Source organism: Oncorhynchus mykiss, chromosome 10 (genome assembly GCF_013265735.2).
Source record: "Oncorhynchus mykiss isolate Arlee chromosome 10, USDA_OmykA_1.1, whole genome shotgun sequence".
NCBI classification, from domain to species: Eukaryota; Metazoa; Chordata; class Actinopteri; order Salmoniformes; family Salmonidae; genus Oncorhynchus; species Oncorhynchus mykiss.
The window spans coordinates 60,913,596-60,933,669 of record NC_048574.1 but is presented as its reverse complement, the minus strand read 5'-3'; the positions used below and the strand labels follow the sequence as shown (position 1 = coordinate 60,933,669).

At 44.9% G+C, this 20,074-nt stretch overlaps 2 protein-coding genes across 3 annotated transcripts; both read right to left on the bottom strand.

Annotated features, from left to right (window-relative positions):
• Nucleotides 1-2,152: 2,152 nt before the first annotated feature.
• si:dkey-256e7.8 (coiled-coil domain-containing protein 110) lies at nucleotides 2,153-5,944 on the bottom strand. Of its 2 annotated transcripts, XM_021619271.2 has the most exons (4): nucleotides 5,203-5,944; nucleotides 4,765-4,910; nucleotides 2,993-4,553; nucleotides 2,153-2,879 (listed from the first exon to the last, which is right to left on the bottom strand). In XM_021619271.2, the coding sequence occupies exons 3-4, from the start codon at nucleotides 4,521-4,523 to the stop codon at nucleotides 2,797-2,799; spliced, it is 1,614 nt and encodes a 537-aa protein (XP_021474946.2). In that variant the 5' UTR covers nucleotides 4,524-4,553; nucleotides 4,765-4,910; nucleotides 5,203-5,944; the 3' UTR covers nucleotides 2,153-2,796. The 2 variants fall into 2 exon arrangements, with proteins under 2 accessions (XP_021474946.2, XP_021474947.2); XM_021619272.2 differs by lacking the exon at nucleotides 5,203-5,944 and having other exon boundaries at nucleotides 4,765-5,189.
• A 705-nt stretch (nucleotides 5,945-6,649) lies between these two features.
• On the bottom strand, nucleotides 6,650-19,327 carry LOC110534414 (PDZ and LIM domain protein 3). The gene is made up of 7 exons (XM_036933539.1): nucleotides 19,123-19,327; nucleotides 15,044-15,195; nucleotides 14,278-14,362; nucleotides 13,864-14,051; nucleotides 9,846-9,973; nucleotides 8,512-8,623; nucleotides 6,650-7,062 (listed from the first exon to the last, which is right to left on the bottom strand). The coding sequence occupies exons 1-7, from the start codon at nucleotides 19,291-19,293 to the stop codon at nucleotides 6,873-6,875; spliced, it is 1,026 nt and encodes a 341-aa protein (XP_036789434.1). The 5' UTR covers nucleotides 19,294-19,327; the 3' UTR covers nucleotides 6,650-6,872.
• Between the last annotated feature and the right edge of the window lie 747 nt (nucleotides 19,328-20,074).

Sequence of the window (20,074 nt, the reverse complement as noted above, 5' to 3'; positions counted from 1 at the left end):
TGAAAGCTACAGTATGATCCCTCATTGATGTCACTTGTTAAATCCACTTCAAATCAGTGTGGATGAAGGGGAAGAGACAGGTTAAAGAAGGATTTTTAAGCCTTGAGACAATTGAGACATGGATTGTGTATGTGTGCCATTCAGAGGATGAATTGGAGTCAACATGGGCCAGCATCCCTGTGGAATGCTTTCGACACCCTGTAGGGTCCATGCCCCGACAAATTGAGACTGTTCTAAGGGCAAAAGGGGGTGCAACGTAATATTAGGATGTTCCTAATGTTTTGTACACTCAGTGTATATTGCAACTCTGGCACAATTATATGTACGCTATATTATTAGACTGTCCACGACAGATCCGGAACCCCTCCCTCGCCTTTGGTTGCAGCAAACAGTCTCATTACCGCTAGAGTATGTCCTCACTATATTTCTGGATAATTTAAGAGGCTGTCCTTTCTTCCTGTTTCTTAGCCCATCACTGCGGTTGTGTGGCGGGGATTGGTTCAATGCCTCTGTTTTTAGTAACTCATTCATGGACCATTCAGCACGTAAGCCAATAATGGTTTATCAGGCTGTCGAAAGTTATTGACCTGCGGCTTACAGAGAGCGGAGCCCGTGGGGGTGGGGGGGGGGGGGCTGCCCCCGGTCTAAATCAAGTCTGAAGGACATGAGCAATGTGGTTTAAAACGCATGTCATTTTCCCTTTGATACTGTCTGTGTTCACTACGGAATCACATTAGGATGCAAGCAGTGAAGTTGATGACTTACCGCTTGGCTTTCCATCCATCTAGCATTTTGAAGTCAAAGTCTATGAATCCATTGACAGGATGGGAGTTATAGGCTAGTATGAGTATTTGCGAAACAGAATCAATATCAAATGCCCATATAATATTTTCTTACGACAGATAGACATTAAATAATTATTTAATGACTCACATGCTGACTGTAGCATGAAATGACCGCAGCAGTTACATCAGTGAGGTATCAGTGAGAGAATGAATGTCATGAGGTCAAAAATATGTTTCCCGGGACACATAACAAAAAAGTATTGATTCTGTCAAACGATGGAGTTTTTACTTTGTGAAATTACTCAATAGACTAAAGTTGCTCAGGATAAGTGGCCTGATGACAATGCAATGCATCTTTCTTTCTGCCAGACAAATGGGTATCGGACAAGTCAGAAAGTAAAACATGTTTTCGGGGGGAGACAAAGAAATATGTATTGATTCTGTCAAAGAATGGGGTTCTTTCTTCCTGAAATGACTAAATAGACTAAAGTTGGCAGGAGTAGCTAAGCATAAGTGGCCTGATGACAACAATGCAACACAACAACTCTTACTGCCAGACAGATGGATAACGGACAAGAATGAAAGCCTCAAGACACGCTGAGATGTGAGTCATATAGTCCCACAAAAGCCATCCAATGATTAGCATGGCATGGCTAGCGGGGTATACAGAATCCTAATGTGCTCATCTGCCATCTGTGTAACCATAAGGAGTCAAAAGGGGTCACACCTTATTAGGATAATGCAGATAGTATAACGATCTGCAGAGATTCTACAGATGGACTATCTGTTGATAAGCAACTGCTTGCCACGGTAAGGGTTGTTACGGTTAGGGTTAGGGTTAGGGTTAGGGTTAGTAGATAGTCTGTAGAGCATCTACAGATGGATTATCCAAATAAAGTGTTAACTCAAAATGGTGGGTTTCCATCTGACTTATTGGGTCTTTGGGTGCAAAATAGCAAACACTATAATACTAGGCCTGCCTATAAACAAGGGAATCAAATATAAAACCTCACCAACTGGATTGTAATGCCCAGTGGATGTTGATTAGACATGTTAGAATGAATGATGCATACAGCAGACTACATACTACCAACATAAACTGTGATGACCCCTTTTGGTTAAACCTTTTGGCTGTTGAGGTCTAATAGATCCTAATAGAGAGGTGTCTCATGAATGATACAACAGCTCCCCCTACTGTCCAAAAATATCCAGACCTTCTCCAAATGAAACTACATGGGGCAACAGCAACAAATAGGGCCTGGATGATTTTTTTTATTCAACTCGTCAAGTCAGTTAAGAACAAATTCTTATTTACAATGACTGCCTACCCCGGTCAAACCCAGACAACGCTGGGCCAATTGTGCACCGCCTTACGGGACTCCCGATCACGGCCGGATGTGATTCGGCCTGGATTTGAACCAGGGACTGTAGTGACACCTCGTGCACCGAGATGCAGTGCCTTTGATCGCAATCACAATATTTTTTCCCCATGACAGAAATTAAAACAAGAAGCAGACCAAACCCTTTGGTCCTTTAAAAACCTTTTATATATAACATTTTATGTGCTATAGCTTGGAAAATAAATACATGTGGACTCTGGATGACAATATAATGTTTGTTTCCAACATCAAAGCGGTTTTCCTAAAGAAGTGAAATCCACTTCATGTTTTGTTTCCTTGCAACATTACTAACCAGTATGGTAATACTGGCATCGTCCCAAGCCTTGATATGCCAGTTATCTACAGTAGCTCGAATTCTCAAGTAAATAACATCAGAAATGATAACACTGACAAAATCATTTGAAAAGCATAATATAATCAGGGAATTCAAATCTATACAGTGCATATGGTACATGACTGTGACGGGCACATTGTTGGTAAAGTGGTGCAGAGAGCTCTTACGATAAGCTACAGTATGTTTGACTCCTCCGGACTCCTCTGTCACACAGGTCGTGGTACGGGAGGTAGAGGTCAACACCCAGTCTGCCTGGCCGACTGATCCAGCTACAGCCTCATTTATTCTGATTGATGATGTTTTTGTACCTCTGCTCCTCCTCCTCGATACGCTTCCTTATATGGTCAATTGCCTCTCCGCCTACACAGTCCAAAGAAAAAGAAAGAAAGTCATTCAAATGATGAGCTCCAGGACGACTAGTGGTGATGTCTCTACTTTTAAAATGTTCATCTTCTGTTAGCTTTTAACCTTACCTACAGGCCAATCCAGCATTTCTCTGGTAACAGGGCTGCTGTTCAGAGGCTGCCTTGGACTCTCTTGCTGCCTGGCTCCATCATCAATCACCTCATGTGACCCTGCTAATATCCTGGCAGTGGTGACGGGGCTCCTCTCTCTCAGCTGCAGCGAGATGCTACTGCTGAGATCAATGTACTCCTGGTGGAGCTGCCGCACCTCCAGCTGAAGCAGGTCTTTCTCCTTCTGCACCGTGAGCAGGCAGCTTTCTAATATGGCCTGCAATTCCCTCAGCTGCTTGGCTCCGCCCTCTGCCTCCTCACCCCTCTTGACGCTCTGCTTGAGGTTCTCTCGTAGTGTCTTGTTCTCCTCTTTGAGATGGGCCACAGAGCCCGACAGGGCCTTGCGCTCTTTCCCCACGCTGTCTAGGATGCGTTCGGCCAGGTGTTTGTTGCCCGACGAGGCCAGAGGGCTGCCGTCCCTAGTCGTGCTCCCCTCAAGGGAGCTTCTACGCCTGGCCCCTAGCCGATGGAGTTCAGCCCAGCTCATATCCAGCTCGTTCGTGAGCCGTCTGACCTCCCTTGCCAGCGAGGCCATTCGGTCTTCCAGCTGCCCCTTCTCCTGGGTGAGCTGGGTGCAGCGATCGTTGGCCCTCTCCAGTTGAACCCACACCCGGTTGTCACCATCCACTTCTTTGGGCCCCCGAGCCAGGCTGGGATCCCTGGATCTCTCTCTTGCCTGGCTTTCGGCCTCAAGAGCGTTGACAAGTCTGCGGTTCTCTGCGGCCTGCTGCTTGTTGCACTTATCCAGGGTTTTATTCAAGGCTTTGAGGTCCTCGTACTTTGGAAGGATCCTCTTGAGCTCGCGGACGCACTCCTTGCAGTAGTCCTCCGTCTTCCGCAGCTTCCTCCGCAAGTCCTGTTTCTCCTTCTCCAAGTAAACACACCTGTCCTCCAAGGATAGGCTCTCCATTTTGAGCATCTCTCTCATCCTAGTCTCCTCTATCTTGGATGGTGTATCTTGCCTCTGACTTTCTGGGTATGTTTTGGCAATGTTGAAAGTGACAGTGTGGGTATTGAGTTTGGAGGTGGGACTGTGATCACCAGCCATTTCCTGTGAATTGTTGCCACTTGTTGAGCCTAAGACATTGTGATTGATCAAAGATGGGCGTTCCTGTGAATTGTTGCCACTTGTTGAGCTTAAGACATTGTGATTGGCCAAAGATGGGCGGTCTTCCGCCTTGTTTTCTCTTATCTTCTTGTTGAGGCTCAGGTTGTCCTCCTCCAGTGACACCAGAGCGTTTTTCAGTCTGTCCACCGTATTCTCCAAATCGACTATCATCTCAGATTTATAGTTTGTCACGAGAGCCCGGTCTCCTGAGCCACTGCGTCTTGGGGAGCAGGCAGAGTCGAACGCCGTCGGTGAATGCCTGTAGGATGCTCTACGCGTCTCTGATTCATTTGTTTCTTTCATCAATGAAACATTGTTCAACTTTTCTGAAGATATCCCTGATTTGCTGTTACAATTATGAAGAGGCCGTGTTATCTCCATGTGCTGTGAAACCAGTGTGCTCCACTCAACCTGAAATGAGTGCAAGGAATGAGTGAGGTCAATAATACAATTTTATCGTGGGTTTAACGCAGATTTGTACATAGATATTCAGCAGCCAATTAGCCTACTCTCCAACAAGTAGACTTAGCATATGGAACACTTGACGTATTTCGTAATGAAAGCCTAGGCTATATTCTTTGTAACTATCATCAAACAACGTCATAACATAAAAATGCCTAACTTAAATGCAGGACATGGTATGTCTTCATTATTAACATTCAACTTTGTTGGCTTCTCTTGGAGACAGAGGGGCCTCAGGTGTGCAGGAGCCTTCTCAAGCTGCTGATGCTCTCTGGGGTGATGGCTAGATGACAACACGTTTGGTCCCTGAACAGGAATGGGGCTAATATTAGTCATTGACAGTAACCTAAAACATTAATGAGCAGGGATTAAATGCCATTTAGTTTAGGATAGTTTAGCTAATGTTCCAGCTAGACCTCTCATGTTAAGACTCAAGGCTATCAACATTACTGGGTTAAAAAGCCAGCTACAAGGTGACTCTAACTAAATAACTAACTTAGCTAGCTACTGTAGCTAGTCAAAGCCAGGCGTTGTTTGCTAGGTAATTAGCGAACGTTATAGTAAAACGTCGTCAAAAAGTAAACAAATAATAACTTACCCTCTGCAGAAACTCTGTTTCCTTGAACATGACACGTTCAAACTGCTAATTAATAATCGTAGCTCATTAGTTTCAAGACTTGCTAAACTTCGTGCTCCCCAATAAATCATAGCGAAATGTTACCATGGTGACCGGCGTTCTGGTTCCAATCAGAGTGCGGATAGAATTTGAGGGAAATCAGAATTCCGATTAACATGGTAACATTACGCAATGATTTACTAGGGAGCACGAAGTTTCGCATCAACAGTTATTTCACACACCATATTTACACCCCTCAATTTTTTGGGGGTTTGTGAGCCTTTTGAGACTTAACATTTTGCAATTTTAACAAGTCATGTCTAATCTATACATATGCTTAGTCTCTTCTTAAGAAATATCTGTATGCTTCAAATGAGATATTGTTCTATAGTAGGCTTATTATAGGGCTGTTTACAACGTTTCATGGACAACTGGGCTGTTGTATCTTGTGCCAACACTTCTCACCCTTATGCCATGTTGTAATACAGACTCATGCCAAGGTACCCTTTTCCTTTTACGGTTATAGCCAATGGGATCAATTTACCTGTGATCTCACCCTGTCAAATGTCTGATGTTTGCCCCACTGAGAAAACATCTGGCATCATCTAGAAAAAGAGGGACGTGACACTTGAGCCCACCTAAATGTGTGGGAACTGAAAAGTGACCTACAAAAGTCACACAAGACACAGTATTCAGAGAAAGAAAACTTGGGGTTATTATTGGAGCCAGGGACGGTTTTATAGGCCTCTCACAACTGGTGGAAGGATACAGGCTACATCACTGTCGACTTACCTCATAACACCTCTCTTAGTTAACTTTTTTTGAAAAGAGCACGCAAAACAAAATGTCATTGACTGTTATTTTGACTTAATTTACACATCCAGGACCAATATATCTTTTCAGACTACTACTTCATATCCATTAATTTCTTCACCCACACAGCTGTTGGGATGGCTACTGAACACTAGGGGAAAGTATAGTCTCTTCGGGATAAAGGTTGAAATAATGCAAGCTAGCGACATGAATTAGGTTCACTTCACTTCAGTGACACGACTCCTCATATTTTTTAAATCTCATTAGTTTTGGTCTAATCACAGTTGTCCGTCCTCGCGTTCATCCCTTTCAGCTGTCTCCCAAACACTTGCTGACCTTACAACACATTCACTGAGGCTCACCGTCTGGCCGGACGCCAAATCCCAGATCGTAAACAGACAGTACCCTTTATGCCCACCGTGACACCCCGTGAGGAAGCGCAACTGACCCGGGGAAGGTGACACATTCACATTCTCCCCCCCCCCCCCCCCCCCCCCCCGCTCTCAGTGCCCTCTGTGCCACTGTGACGTGCCAGCACTTCATCTAGAGTGTCTGCCTGTCAGTCAGTCAGTCAGCCAGCTCAGGAAAGGGATGAAGAGAAAGAACATATGAGGCGTTTCCACAACATGGAGTCAAAACCCCCTTTATTTGAAGGAAGAGAGTAGTATACATGTAAGTGTATTCACAAACAAATGCACTCTCAGGATTTGTGCAAAACAGAGCATACAGACAATTGAGAACACAGGAGAACACAGACACAAACAGTTACAATCAAAGGTGCCTCACTGGCAGACAGAGTTTTTAGGCTGGTGCGTGCGTGTGTGTGTGTGAGAAGGGTCCTATGCTGAGGGGAAAGTGGTGATAAGGTCATGGCCCTCCGGGGGTCTCGTCCGGGCACGAGCGTGGGTCTCGCAGTACAGTTGGCCCTCCACGAAGAAGTAGCCCTTCTGTTTAAGGTTGACGTCACAGTCGGTGCACACGAAGCAGCCAGGGTGACGGAACTTGTCCCTCGCTTTCACCACTGTGCCCCTATAGGAGAACAACAGAGTTAACAGGAGCTGGCTGAAGTTACCGCTGAAGCTGACCCCCTCCCTACCCCAAGTTTGCTGGATGTTCTTTGGGTGATTGACCATCCTTGATACACATGGGAAACTGTTGAGCGTGAAAATCCCAGCAGCGTTGCGGTTCTTGACACACTCAAATCGGTGCACCTGGCACCTACTACCATACCCCGTTCAAAGGCACTTAAATTGGTTGTCTTGCCCATTCACCCACTGAATGGCAAACATACACAATCCATGTCTCAATTGTCTCAAGGCTTAAAAATCCTTCTTTAACCCGTCTCCTCCCCTTCGCCTACACTGATTTGAAGTGGATTTAACAAGTGACATCAATGAGGGATTATAGCTTTCACCTGGATTCACCTGGTCAGTCTGTCATGGAAAGAGCAGGTGTTGTCAGTGTACATTGTTGTCAGCTACGTTGCTTCTCACCTGATAACACATTCTCTCATACATATTTCTCATATGCCAGTCTGTAGTCTAAAGATCTGGTAGAAACATGTTAGAAATATTCAAAAGTACAACCTCAAATTCCAACTTCCCCTTTAAAGGCCCCGTGCAGTTAAAAAAAATGTTTTTTCTGTGTTTTACATACATTTACACACTAAGAGGTTGGAACAATACTGTCAAATTGTGAACATTATGATAATGCCCTTTTAATGTAAGAGCTGTTTAAAAAAGACTGCCTGACATTTTCAGCCTGTTTCAGTGGGATGGAGTTTTGGCCGGGTTTTTCCAAACCTCTCTGCCAATAACAGCTAGTTTTCAGTTTCCCCCTCCCCAATCAGACCACTCCCAGACAGTCCTAACAAAATGATTGCTTGAGAAATTCTTCACTAATAGTTTATTATGACTATTTCAAATCGATAACAAATCACAGTAAGGTACTTAATTGTTGCCCGGAAATGTTTTGATAACGAGATAAAAACAGCCTGCATTGGACCTTCAAGAGACAACTAGTTTCTGGCAGAACTTTTTAGGTGTAACTCTTCTGGCCTGGGTAGCAGTTTGTTTCTGCCATCATTATACTCCTTGACACTCTTTGTCTGACCAAACACGGATGGTTAACCCAACTAAGCAAACTCTCTGTAGAAGAAAGATACTGTTTGGCAACACAGGAGGTTGATGGCACCTTAATTGGAGAGGACTGGCTGGTGGTAACGGTCGGAGCGGATTTGGTGGAATGGTATCAAAGACATCAAACGTTTCCGACCGTTATTACGAGCCGTCCTCCCCTCAGCAGCCTCCTTTGTCCTTGGCAATGACACAGAATAAAAGGAGTGGAATGTTATCTCAAAACAGGTTCTGGATTTTCAGGCTGTAGCTCTTCTTTTAAGTACTGAAAGAAATGGGTGCAACTCAATACCAACTTTTTATATGACATTCTCAGAGCAGCTTTGTCTCGCAAAGTACTCACACAATGCCGTTTCCACACTTGTCACACATGGGCAGTTTCTGCAGGTTTCCTGTGGGCGGCGGTGGCTTAGTCATGGGCGCTCTCACTGTCCTCGTCACCATGGGGCGAGTGCCTGGACAACACATGGGACACACTATTGGTACCCTATTCCCTATATAGTGCACTACTTCGAGCAGGTCAATACATAGGGAATAGGTTACCACTTGTGACAAAGAATACAAGTCACAAACAAATTATACAAATATTGAAATTACAAAAGGGAGCTGAGCATTAGAGACATATATGATGTCACAGATATGACACCATAGCACAGTATATTGATGATATCCCCACAGCACAGTATGTTGATGATGACACCTTAGCACAGAATTTGTGAGAAATACGTTTTTTTGTGCGTATGGAAAGTGTCTGGGATCTTTTATTTCAGCTCATGAAACATGGGACCAACACCTTACACCTAGCGTTTATATTTTTGTTCATAGGCCTTTATGTAGCACTTTTCTAAAACCCAAAGACCCTTTACAATAAGCAACACAAGTAAAGATACCAAGCCTGGGTCATCAGTACCACTCAAGCTGACCGTGTTAGCCTGCTGAACCAAAGTTTAGACATGTAATCTGTTCCCCTACTAATTCATTTGTATATAGAGTTCACTCCTTGTATACCCACATTCCAAGATCAGAACAACGTGCATTCTATATGAGCTCCTTCTGCTTTGCCTTATAAAATGAATGGACAACAAAATACTGATTTCAAATCACATCTTCCATTTGGTTGTGGCTCTTTCCAATTGTTTTTTTCTTGGGGTCAAAATGTATGCCATGTTGATAGCTAGAGGTTTTAATTCAACTATAGGTCCTGAAGTGTGTGAGTGGGAGAGAGCTAGCCCACACTGACGACGACTTCAACACCAACAGGTTAGTCCTTGATATATGTCTCATTAAGAAATAATACATTATTTTATGCAACCGTGAAGCTCTTCTTGAGTGCGGGACTGCAGCATTATAGCCTGGAATCCACACTGAATGATGATATCATTACCCACCCATACCATAATGAAACACCCATACCATAATGAAACACCCATACCATAATGAAACACCCATACCATAATGAAACACCCATTCCATAATGAAACACCCATTCCATAATGAAACACCCATACCATAATGAAACACCCATACCATAATGAAACACCCATATCATAATGAAACACCCATACCATAATGAAACACCCATACCATAATGAAACACCCATACCATAATGAAACACCCATACCATAATGAAACACCCATACCATAATGAAAGAGAAGATACTTAGTGGAGAACTGACCGTCGCTGTCGACGAAGTCCTGCAGGGCCTTGAAGGAACCGGATTGCCGGGGCTCCTGGGGCTCCTCCTGGTCTTTCAGGAGCATGCGGTACACATCAGACTCCTCGATGGAGCTCAGCGTCTTGCTACTACAGAGATGGACACACACACACACAAGCAAAAATACAGACACAGAGGTGAGTATTAATAACAGATGCGGCACACACTCACAAACACACACACAAATATTTTCCACATTTTGTGGATATGAAAAAAAAGGGGGAAACCTAGTCAGTTGTACAACGGAATGCATTGAACTGAAATGTGTCTTCCACACTTAACCCAACCCCTCTGAATCAGAGAGGTGCAAGGGGGCTGCCTTAATTGACATCGACTGCACCTATTTCATCCGAGATCTGCGGCTACCATGGAAAGCACTGTTCATCGAGCCCAGCAGACACCAGTGTAGTCATAACAACACTATCCTCCATGTCAGATTTAACATCAGAGTCGTAATTGAGGCCTGGGGGTCCGGACCCCCCCAGCTCCAGGTTTAGGGACGGAGGGAAATGATGCCTGCCAGCTGCCTGCCAGCTGGGGCACTCTCACTACAGGGCCCTGAGGCTTTTGGCTATCGTAGGCCGCATCAGGCAAAAGGAGGCTCGCCAGACATTACAGAGACCAGACCTGGGGTCAAATACTACTTGAAATAATTTCCAAATACATTATCAGTGCTTTATTGAGCTTGCCTGGCTTAATGGACCAATAAAATAGTCCCAAAAATGGTAAACCCCACCCATGTGGTACTCCAGGCAGGCTAGAGCAAGCATTCAAAGTATTTGAAATATTTCAAATAGTATTTGAACCCAGGTCCGACAGAGACACACATAACACAGGCACCAGCAGACATCCGTAAAAGGAAGTGAAGAGAGGGAAAAACAGAGCGGAAGAATGGACAGGAGGAGAATGGAGAGAGGAGGTTAGAGGTGATGATGCGTGAGTGTGCAGACGCCTTTCGTATACACAACTCTTTTTATAGTCACCGCCCATAGCCAGAACACCAAGTCATCTAATCAGAGTTTTCTGAAACAGATCAACAGGCCTATGATACTAAACATGGATTGAATATGCTATACTTAAGCAATAAGGCACCTCAGGGATTTGTGGTATATGGCCAATATACAGTGCCTTGCGAAAGTATTCGGCCCCCTTGAACTTTGCGACCTTTTGCCACATTTAAGGCTTCAAACAAAGATATAAAACTGTATTTTTTTGTGAAGAATCATCAACAAGTGGGACACAATCATGAAGTGGAACGACATTAATTGGATATTTCAAACTTTTTTAACAAATCAAAAACTGAAAAATTGGGCGTGCAAAATTATTCAGCCCCTTTACTTTCAGTGCAGCAAACTCTCTCCAGAAGTTCAGTGAGGATCTCTGAATGATCCAATGTTGACCTAAATCACTAATGATGATAAATACAATCCACCTGTGTGTAATCAAGTCTCCGTATAAATGCACCTGCACTGTGATAGTCTCAGAGGTCCGTTAAAAGCGCAGAGAGCATCATGAAGAACAAGGAACACACCAGGTAGGTCCGAGATACTGTTGTGAAGAAGTTTAAAGCCGGATTTGGATACAAAAAGATTTCCTAAGCTTTAAACATCCCAAGGAGCACTGTGCAAGCGATAATATTGAAATGGAAGGAGTATCAGACCACTGCAAATCTACCAAGACCTGGCCGTCCCTCTAAACTTTCAGCTCATACAAGGAGAAGACTGATCAGAGATGCAGCCAAGAGGCCCATGATCACTCTGGATGAACTGCAGAGATCTACAGCTGAGGTGGGAGACTCTGTCCATAGGACAACAATCAGTTGTATATTGCACAAATCTGGCCTTTATGGAAGAGTGGCAAGAAGAAAGCCATTTCTTAAAGATATCCATAAAAAGTGTCGTTTAAAGTTTACCACAAGCCACCTGGGAGACACACCAAACATGTGCTCTGGTCAGATGAAACCAAAATTGAACTTTTTGGCAACAATGCAAAACGTTATGTTTGGCGTAAAAGCAACACAGCTCATCACACTGAACACACCATCCCCACTGTCAAACATGGTGGTGGCAGCATCATGGTTTGGGCCTGCTTTTCTTCAGCAGGGACAGGGAAGATGGTTAAAATTGATGGGAAGATGGATGGAGCCAAATACAGGACCATTCTGGAAGAAAACCTGATGGAGTCTGCAAAAGACCTGAGACTGGGACGGAGATTTGTCTTCCAACAAGACAATGATCCAAAACATAAAGCAAAATCTACAATGGAATGGTTCAAAAATAAACATATCCAGGTGTTCGAATGGCCAAGTCAAAGTCCAGACCTGAATCAAATCGAGAATCTGTGGAAAGAACTGAAAACTGCTGTTCACAAATGCTCTCCATCCAACCTCACTGAGCTCGAGCTGTTTTGCAAGGAGGAATGGGAAAAAATTTCAGTCTCTCGATGTGCAAAACTGATAGAGACATACCCCAAGCGACTTACAGCTGTAATCGCAGCAAAAGGTGGCGCTACAAAGTATTAACTTAAGGGGGCTGAATAATTTTGCACGCCCAATTTTTCAGTTTTTGATTTGTTAAAAAAGTTTTAAATATCCAATAAATGTCGTTCCACTTCATGATTGTGTTTTTTTTGTCCATTAAAATAACATCAAATTGATCAGAAATACAGTGTAGACATGGTTAATGTTGTAAATGACTATTATAGCTGGAAATGGCTGATTCTTAATGGAATATCTACATAGGCGTACAGAGGCCCATTATCAGCAACCATCACTTGTGTGTTCCAATGGCACGTTGTGTTAGCTAATCCCAGTTTATCATTTTAAAGGCTAATTGATCATTAGAAAACCCTTTTGCAATTATGTTAGCACAGCTGAAAACGGTTGTGCTGATTAAAGTCAAGTTGTTGTTGATTCTTCACAAAAAAATACAGTTTTATATCTTTATGTTTGAAGCCTGAAATGTGGCAAAAGGTCGCAAAGTTCAAGGGGGCCGAATACTTTCGCATGGCACTGTACCACAGCCAGGGCTGTTCTTATGAATAACGCAACGCAAACCCCCGAGGTGCCTTATTGTTACTATAAACTGGTTACCAGTGTAATTAGAGAAGTACAAATAAATGTTTCGGCATACACGTCTGATATACCGCGGCTGTCAGTCAATCAGCATTCAGGGCTCGAACCACCCAGTTTTTAAGTGTATATACACACTGAGTGTACAAAACATTCGGAGCACCTTCCTAATATTGAGTTTAACTCCCTTTTGCCCTCAGAATAGCCTCAATTCATCGGGCATGGACTCTACAAGGTGTTGAAAGCGTTCCGCAGGGATGCTGGCCCATGTTGACACCAATGCTTCCCACAGTTGTGTCAAGTTAGCTGGATGTCCTTTGGGTGGTGGACCATTATTTTTTTTATACATACACTATCGTTCAAAAGTTTGGGGTCACTTAGAAATGTCCTTGTTTTTGAAAGAAAAGCAAATTTTTTGTCCATTAAAATAACATCAAATTGATCAGAAATACAGTGTAGAAGTGGTTAATGTTGTAAATGACTATTATAGCTGGAAATGGCTGATTCTTAATGGAATATCTACATAGGCGTACAGAGGCCCATTATCAGCAACCATCACTTGTGTGTTCCAATGGCACGTTGTGTTAGCTAATCCCAGTTTATCATTTTAAAGGCTAATTGATCATTAGAAAACCCTTTTGCAATTATGTTAGCACAGCTGAAAACGGTTGTGCTGATTAAAGTCAAGGGGTCTGAATACTTTCCGAATGCACTGTATGTGTTTCGGAATAGCGCTAGCTACAGTAACCAAACTCTGGCAGAAACAAACGAAGAGGCTTTCATAGAAGACGACAGCTTATATAGCTTACTGATATCACCATGACAACAGATTGAAAGCAAGCAGGCAGGCAGACACCCAACCACCCATCAACCCACTGACCATCTCACCAACCCAGCCAGCCAACTCACCCCTCTGGCTTGTCCTGGACCAGGCCCCTCATCTGTCCGTGCATGGCGTCCTGGATGTTGCCTGAGGAGTAGAGGCCTATGGGGGTGTTGTAGGCTGTGCTCACCACCTGACGATGGTCGTCAATGTTAGCTGCAGCTACAAAGGGCTGGGCCTTGCGATTGTGACCCGTACCAATGGGTTTGAACTCCTGAACGGAGAGCGAGAGAGCGAGAGAGAGAGAGAAAAAGACAAGGAGGCCTTATGTGATGTTCTCTGACTTTGTTTTCTAGTTGGAAATGTGTAATTACACACACAAACACCAACAGGTGTAGACACAAATATATATAGACAACTAAAACAAACAAATACACACATACAAGCTATGCAGGTACACACACATATACTCACGCGCACACAGTCTTTCTCTCTCTCACCTGCTGCTCAGCCTCCAAGTTGATTTTGAACGGGTTGGCTTTCCCGTCTTCCGTGACTTGAGGCGACCATAGCCTGGTTTCTGGTCTGGGAACAAGAATCGGGTCACAATCAAACAAGAGCTCACTGTCAACTCCCTCGACCGCAGGTGAAACGATTCTGACCACAGTCAAAACACCAGTTTACATGGCGGCTGGGCCACGGTGCGCTGAGCACTCATAAATCAAACCCAACTTTATAGACTTCCTTTGGTGTGTGAACAGTATAAAAGTGTGTGTGTGTGTGTGTGTGTATGAGAGAGTATTTGTGTGAGTATGTGCGTGGGCGTGTACAAGTTTGTCTGTATTAGAGAGTGGGTGTGTGTAGCTCCTTTCTTAGCGTTGTTGGGTATGAAATCAAAGAACAGGAATGCGAGAGCTCGTCTTTTGCCAGCTCTGGAACATTCTACATAAGACGGAACGTTCTATGTGTGTCTTAAAAGATATCTTGGGATTCATCAAGTAAGTTCTGTAGTTAGTCCAACATGAATGTGTGTTTGACTAGCTATGCGTGTCATAGGATACACCCAACCAGTGACAGTTTGTTTACTTCATTGGTAGTCACTTGTGTCAGTGATGTTTGTACACCTGCTCTCAATTGAATGGTGTGTGCTTTTATGTGAGAGGCGTGTGTGTATTGGCGTACGTGTATATATGTGTGTGTATGTGTTTATGTGAGATGACTAATATCCGTGTGTGCATTCCTGTGTGTGCATGTGAGTAGTGTGACCTCTGGACGGTGAGGATGAGCTGGTAGATGGCGTCTTTGATCTTGTTCTGGGCCTCACAGTGCATCATGTCCTCCGCCGGGACGCCCTCGATGGCCAGGATGACATCACCAGGACACAGGTTGGCCACCGCCGCCTTACTGCCCGGAGTGATCTACCCAGAGAGAGAGAACGAGAGTGGTGACACACAAGATTGATCATTATCAATTCCATTATCACAAATATTTATAATATAACAGTTGCTGTTATTATAACGGTTGCTGTTATTATAACGGTTGCTGTTATTAGTGTTGTCTTCGTTTACTTTTGTGAAGTAAGCCAATGTCTTCACTTTTCATACTTAGAAAGTGAACTGAACTGAGAGAATGAGGGAGAGGGAGATGGAAAGAAAGAAAGAAAGAAAGAGAGAAAGAGAGAGAGAGAGAGAGAGCTTGAAGTGAGAACCCTGGCTGCTGCCAAGGTATGTTTTTACGATGCTCTCCCGTATGTAACTCGGTATGACTTATAAAACCCGATCATTCAGACGGAGAGAGAGATGGAGACAGAGAGAGGAGAGGGAGATGGAGACAGAGAGAGGAGAGGGAGAGAGAGATGGAGACAGAGAGAGGAGCGGGAGAGAGAGATCAGTAAGGAGCAGGTGCATGCTGCTGTTAATAATCTACTAATAGCCAGGCAGAAATGTGTGCCATATTTGTCTGGTTCCGTAGTCACACAAACAACATGGGGATATCCTTCTTACCTCACCACACAAGCATGCCATCCCCATCTCACTCCCTTCCTCCCTTGTCCCCTCCCTCACTCATCTCTCTCCCTATTTCTGTTTCACACTCCACCTCTCTTATTCTCTCTAACACTCCCTTCTTCTCCCTCCATCTTGCACTCTTTCTTCATCATAATCAAATGGCACTTCAAAAGGCATGTGCTGTCCTATGTATGCATAATGAATGAACACAAGTTAGGTTGGCCTGCTGTATATCAGTGCCACCTCGTCATCTGTCTGTAGTTAGGTTGGCCTGCTGTATATCAGTGCCACCTCGTCATCTGTCTGTAGTTAGGTTGGTGTGCTGTATATCAGTGCCACCTCGTCATCTGTCTGTAGTTAGGTTGGTCTGCTGTATATCAGCACCACCTCATCTGTCTGTAGTTAGGTTGGTCTGCTGTATATCAGCACCACCTCATCATCTGTCTGTAGTTAGGTTGGTCTGCTGTATATCAGCACCACCTCATCATCTGTCTGTAGTTAGGTTGGCCTGCTCTATATCAGCACCACCTCATCATCTATGTGACTGACTGTAGTTGAACAAATCTCTTTGGGCCTAATTGTTACGTTAGGTTAACTGTAGGCCCACTTCTAGTGAGGTAGACCACTTTCAACCACTTCTGGTTGATAGAACCTCTAATAAAAGCATAGATTTGCATGATTCTATTTCCTCCTAACACGTCGTTGCATATAGATTGGGAGAAAGTTGTTCATGAAATGACCATATGGCAATGTTTTGACGACCCAATTTTGTTGATAGGGTTGCTGCATTTTGTGCACAACAACCCACAACTATATGCTCAGTATGTTCATACAAATGAAAAGCAATTCCAAAACTCCAACTCAAAAGTAGATTTTGTTGCAGAGTTTGCAGTTTGTTTTAGGAGCCTGTCTACTTGACAGTGTCCTGGCCTCCAAAGTACACGGTCGAAACCTCTCTGTGTATAAAGTCAGGAGGTAAACCTCTCTCTCTCTGTATAAAGTGCCTTGCCCTCGCTGGTATTTGAGCTCGTGCTCTCTCTCTCTCTCTCGTGCGCTCTCTCGCTCTCGTGCGCTCTCTTGCTCTTAACTCATAGGCCTATAAATAACCCAGGATGAACATTTGAAACTTTGGCTTTTTCCAAATCAATCATCTGTATCTCCCTGTGATGTGCATCCTTTTTACTACTCTCCTATCCATTCCAACAGTCAGTCACAAATCGCTCCCTAACCCTTATATGGCGGAAGCTCCTCCACTACACTGTAACCTACCCCCTCTTCAGATCTGCAAACATTGAAGGGTTAGGGCCAGAAGTTTCCTGCATGGATGGACACTTGGGTTGTGTTCAGGAGGGAGAAAGCAACGATTTGAAACAGGTTGCTACTACCATAACTCATTTCAATTTTGCTATGCTGTACACACACTACTGAACACTAGCCCCTAGTTTCTTCCCTACTCAGCTTCCGGTCCCAGACAAAAATGCACGGCCACAGCTAATTTAAACATCACTCGTCTGTGTTCGTCTAATTTAAAACGCCACTTGTCGTCCGTCCTGGAGATAGTTGTTTTGAAGAAGGGGAGGTTTTTGACCCAAATGGCCCCCCGGGAAGACGAAGTTGAGACAAGGTCGAAGGTCGGGGTTCAAGCTCTGCGAGGGAGCGGGAATGTGGCAGTGGCTGAATCTCAGTACAAGTGAGCAGCCCTTCGAACGAGAGCTGATAAAACCACGTCGAGAGGTTTAATTAAAAAGCTTTGATCAACGGCTGCTCTGTGAGAGGTTGGGAGTAAAGTGATGCGGGCGTGTCTAGTGGGTGGATTGTGAAGGGACACGTGACACACGGACGGGGTCAAGGGTATGTGAGGAGATTGAAATCAATCAGCGGGGGGGGGGGGGGGGGGGGGGGGGTGAAAAGTGACTGAAACTGACTCAGACTGTACTTCATCCCCCTGATGGTCAAGGTTACGCTTGGGGATCGGGTAATCTGACCCTAGATCTGTAGTTAGGGGCATCATCTACCTGCAGTGCCTTTGAAACGTTGTTTGATAATAAACACTTGTCTGACACCATGGCAGAGACCCCAGTGTTTGTCCCTCCTTCCCTCCCTCCTCTCCTTCAGCTTGCGGTTCTCTGCTCACACAACAGGTGTGTGTAGTGGCCCCCAAGGGTCGGTGATTCACAGACCTCCCCAGTAACTTTTAGCCTCCGGCCCTGGTGTCAGCCCTAAACTTAGACACACGCCAGGGATTACTGATACTCCTATGGTTACACACGCGCACACACACATACACAAACACACGCACCGTGCCAATGTTAAAAACTCCAACGTATACGCACGCACAGAGACAGACAGACACATACAAAAGACACAACGCGAACACAAACACGTGACGACGCTGCTGACCACACACACACACAGTTTAATGTCTTGACTTGAGCTAAATGGAGGGCGTTCTCTGAATAACTCAACCTAGATGCCTAGCCAGGAGACTGCTCTTTGATCACCAGCTCATAATCCATTCCCAGCCGTCTGCGTTCATTCAGCTGCTGTGTGTGTGTGTGTGTGTGTGTGTGTGTCAGTAGATGATGCAAACAGCTATTTCAAACTAAGCTGCAGATATTTACTGGAACGCGGGTGTGTGTGTGTGTGTGTGTGTGTGTGTCTGAGAGAGGATGCTCCCCCAGCCTTCCACCCCATGGAAAGACCCCTGCTGTATCACGCTTTAACACACACACGCATCACACACGTATCTGGGCTGTTCTATGTTAGGGAACGACCGTGTCCAAATTGCTTCCTATTCCCTTTATAGTGCACTACTTTTTTTTTTTTTTTAACCAGATTCCTATGGGCTTTAGTCACTATATAGGGAATATGTTTTCATTTGGGATGCAACCTTTTTGGCAATATTACTGCATAGTCAGTCAGGTTTAATACACTGAGCTCTTCCATGCTGTTTCTCATCCTAGTGCAGCTACTTAACTGAGACAAGAGGGTAAAGGGAAGGTGAGCCAAGAATGCTGGCAGTGAGAGAGAGAAAGGGGCGAGGGGGGGAGAGAGACACACACACACACGCACAACATAGGCTAAGACAGAGCGGATCAACATAACCCTCTACACACAGAACACAATGGTGGAACGCTTGAGTACAGTATATCTGACTGTGTGCGTTCACTGTAGGACACACACACAACCTCCCTACGACTGCCTCCTCACCCACACAAACACCTAGCACCAGGCCCGCTCAAAGATGCTCGAGCACATATCACACATACAACACATACTGTAAACACAGAATCACCCACCCATTGTCAGTCTGAAAGTATCAGGTACACATGCTCTTACCCTGGAGATGGTGAGGGGCTGGTTGAAGTCCTTGCCCCCGGTCAGTCGGAAACCCCACGGGGCCGGGCCGTTCAGGACAACGTCCAGTGGCATGTCCCACTCTGTCCCTCGTCCCTGTAGCTGGAAGTACACTGGTGTGTGTGTGTGTCCCAAACACAGCAGGGTTCTCATAAACAGAGCAGTGGGACAACTTAGTCATGTACCCTTTTATACTAGCAGAGGGGTGGGGGGGGGGGAAACCCCACCCCCTGAGTGAAGTCATTGGCCCGACTCAGGACCAGAGGCAGCTCTCCCTCGCTCTCTGTTCTTTTTCTCTTTTGGCTGGTGACTCTTTCTCCTGTTTTCCTTTACTTCTGTTTGGACTCGCTCGCTCTCTCTCACACTTTCTCTCTCCCTCTCTTTCCACCTCCTTCTCGGACATAGTAGCCCTTTCGCCGTTTCTGAACATGATACTCGTTACACTCATCCAACTCATGTAGCGTCATTCTTCTCCAGCAGTGTCTCGCCCTCTTGCTCCACCTGTATGCCTATGAACATCCAGGATAGGCCAGTGTCTGTGAGCAGGCGGCCCACTTGTCTCTCCTTGTCCCTGGGTTGCCTTGGAGCCCGACCCCCACCCCCCTCCACACTCTGGCTCTCCGGCTGCTCCTGCCCTTATTTGGTCTGCCGGCGCAGCTCCTTGCTCAGGCCCTGGAGGTCCCCCAGGCGCAGCAGCATTCCAGGCCCTATTGATCTGGAGCGGCACTTCGCTCTCTTCATTTAATTCGAGATCTCTCGTTCTTTTTCTGTTTGTCTGATCTGGACACGAACCAATCTCCACTCTGTTCTGAACGTTACGCTTTCTCTCGCTCACGCCTAGCTGAAACAGTTACAAAAACATCTAATGCAACTAACTAATCCGTCAAAAACACAAGCAGTTCTTATGTGTATATGTGTATAACAACGTTAACGC

What these genes read in the sequence shown, in the direction of transcription:
- si:dkey-256e7.8 (XM_021619271.2), bottom strand. Translation starts at nt 4,523, where the DNA reads ATGGAGATAACACGGCCTCTTCATAATTGTAACAGCAAATCAGGGATA. An exon ending in AATGCTGGATTGGCCTGTAG is followed by an intron (nt 2,880 to 2,992) that starts GTAAGGTTAAAA and finishes TGGACTGTGTAG; the next exon opens with GCGGAGAGGCAATTGACCAT.
- LOC110534414 (XM_036933539.1), bottom strand. Translation starts at nt 19,293, where the DNA reads ATGAGAACCCTGCTGTGTTTGGGACACACACACACACCAGTGTACTTC. An exon ending in CTCATCCTCACCGTCCAGAG is followed by an intron (nt 14,363 to 15,043) that starts GTCACACTACTC and finishes TCTTGTTCCCAG; the next exon opens with ACCAGAAACCAGGCTATGGT. An exon ending in AAGTGTGGAAACGGCATTGT is followed by an intron (nt 7,063 to 8,511) that starts GTGAGTACTTTG and finishes GTTCTCCTATAG; the next exon opens with GGGCACAGTGGTGAAAGCGA.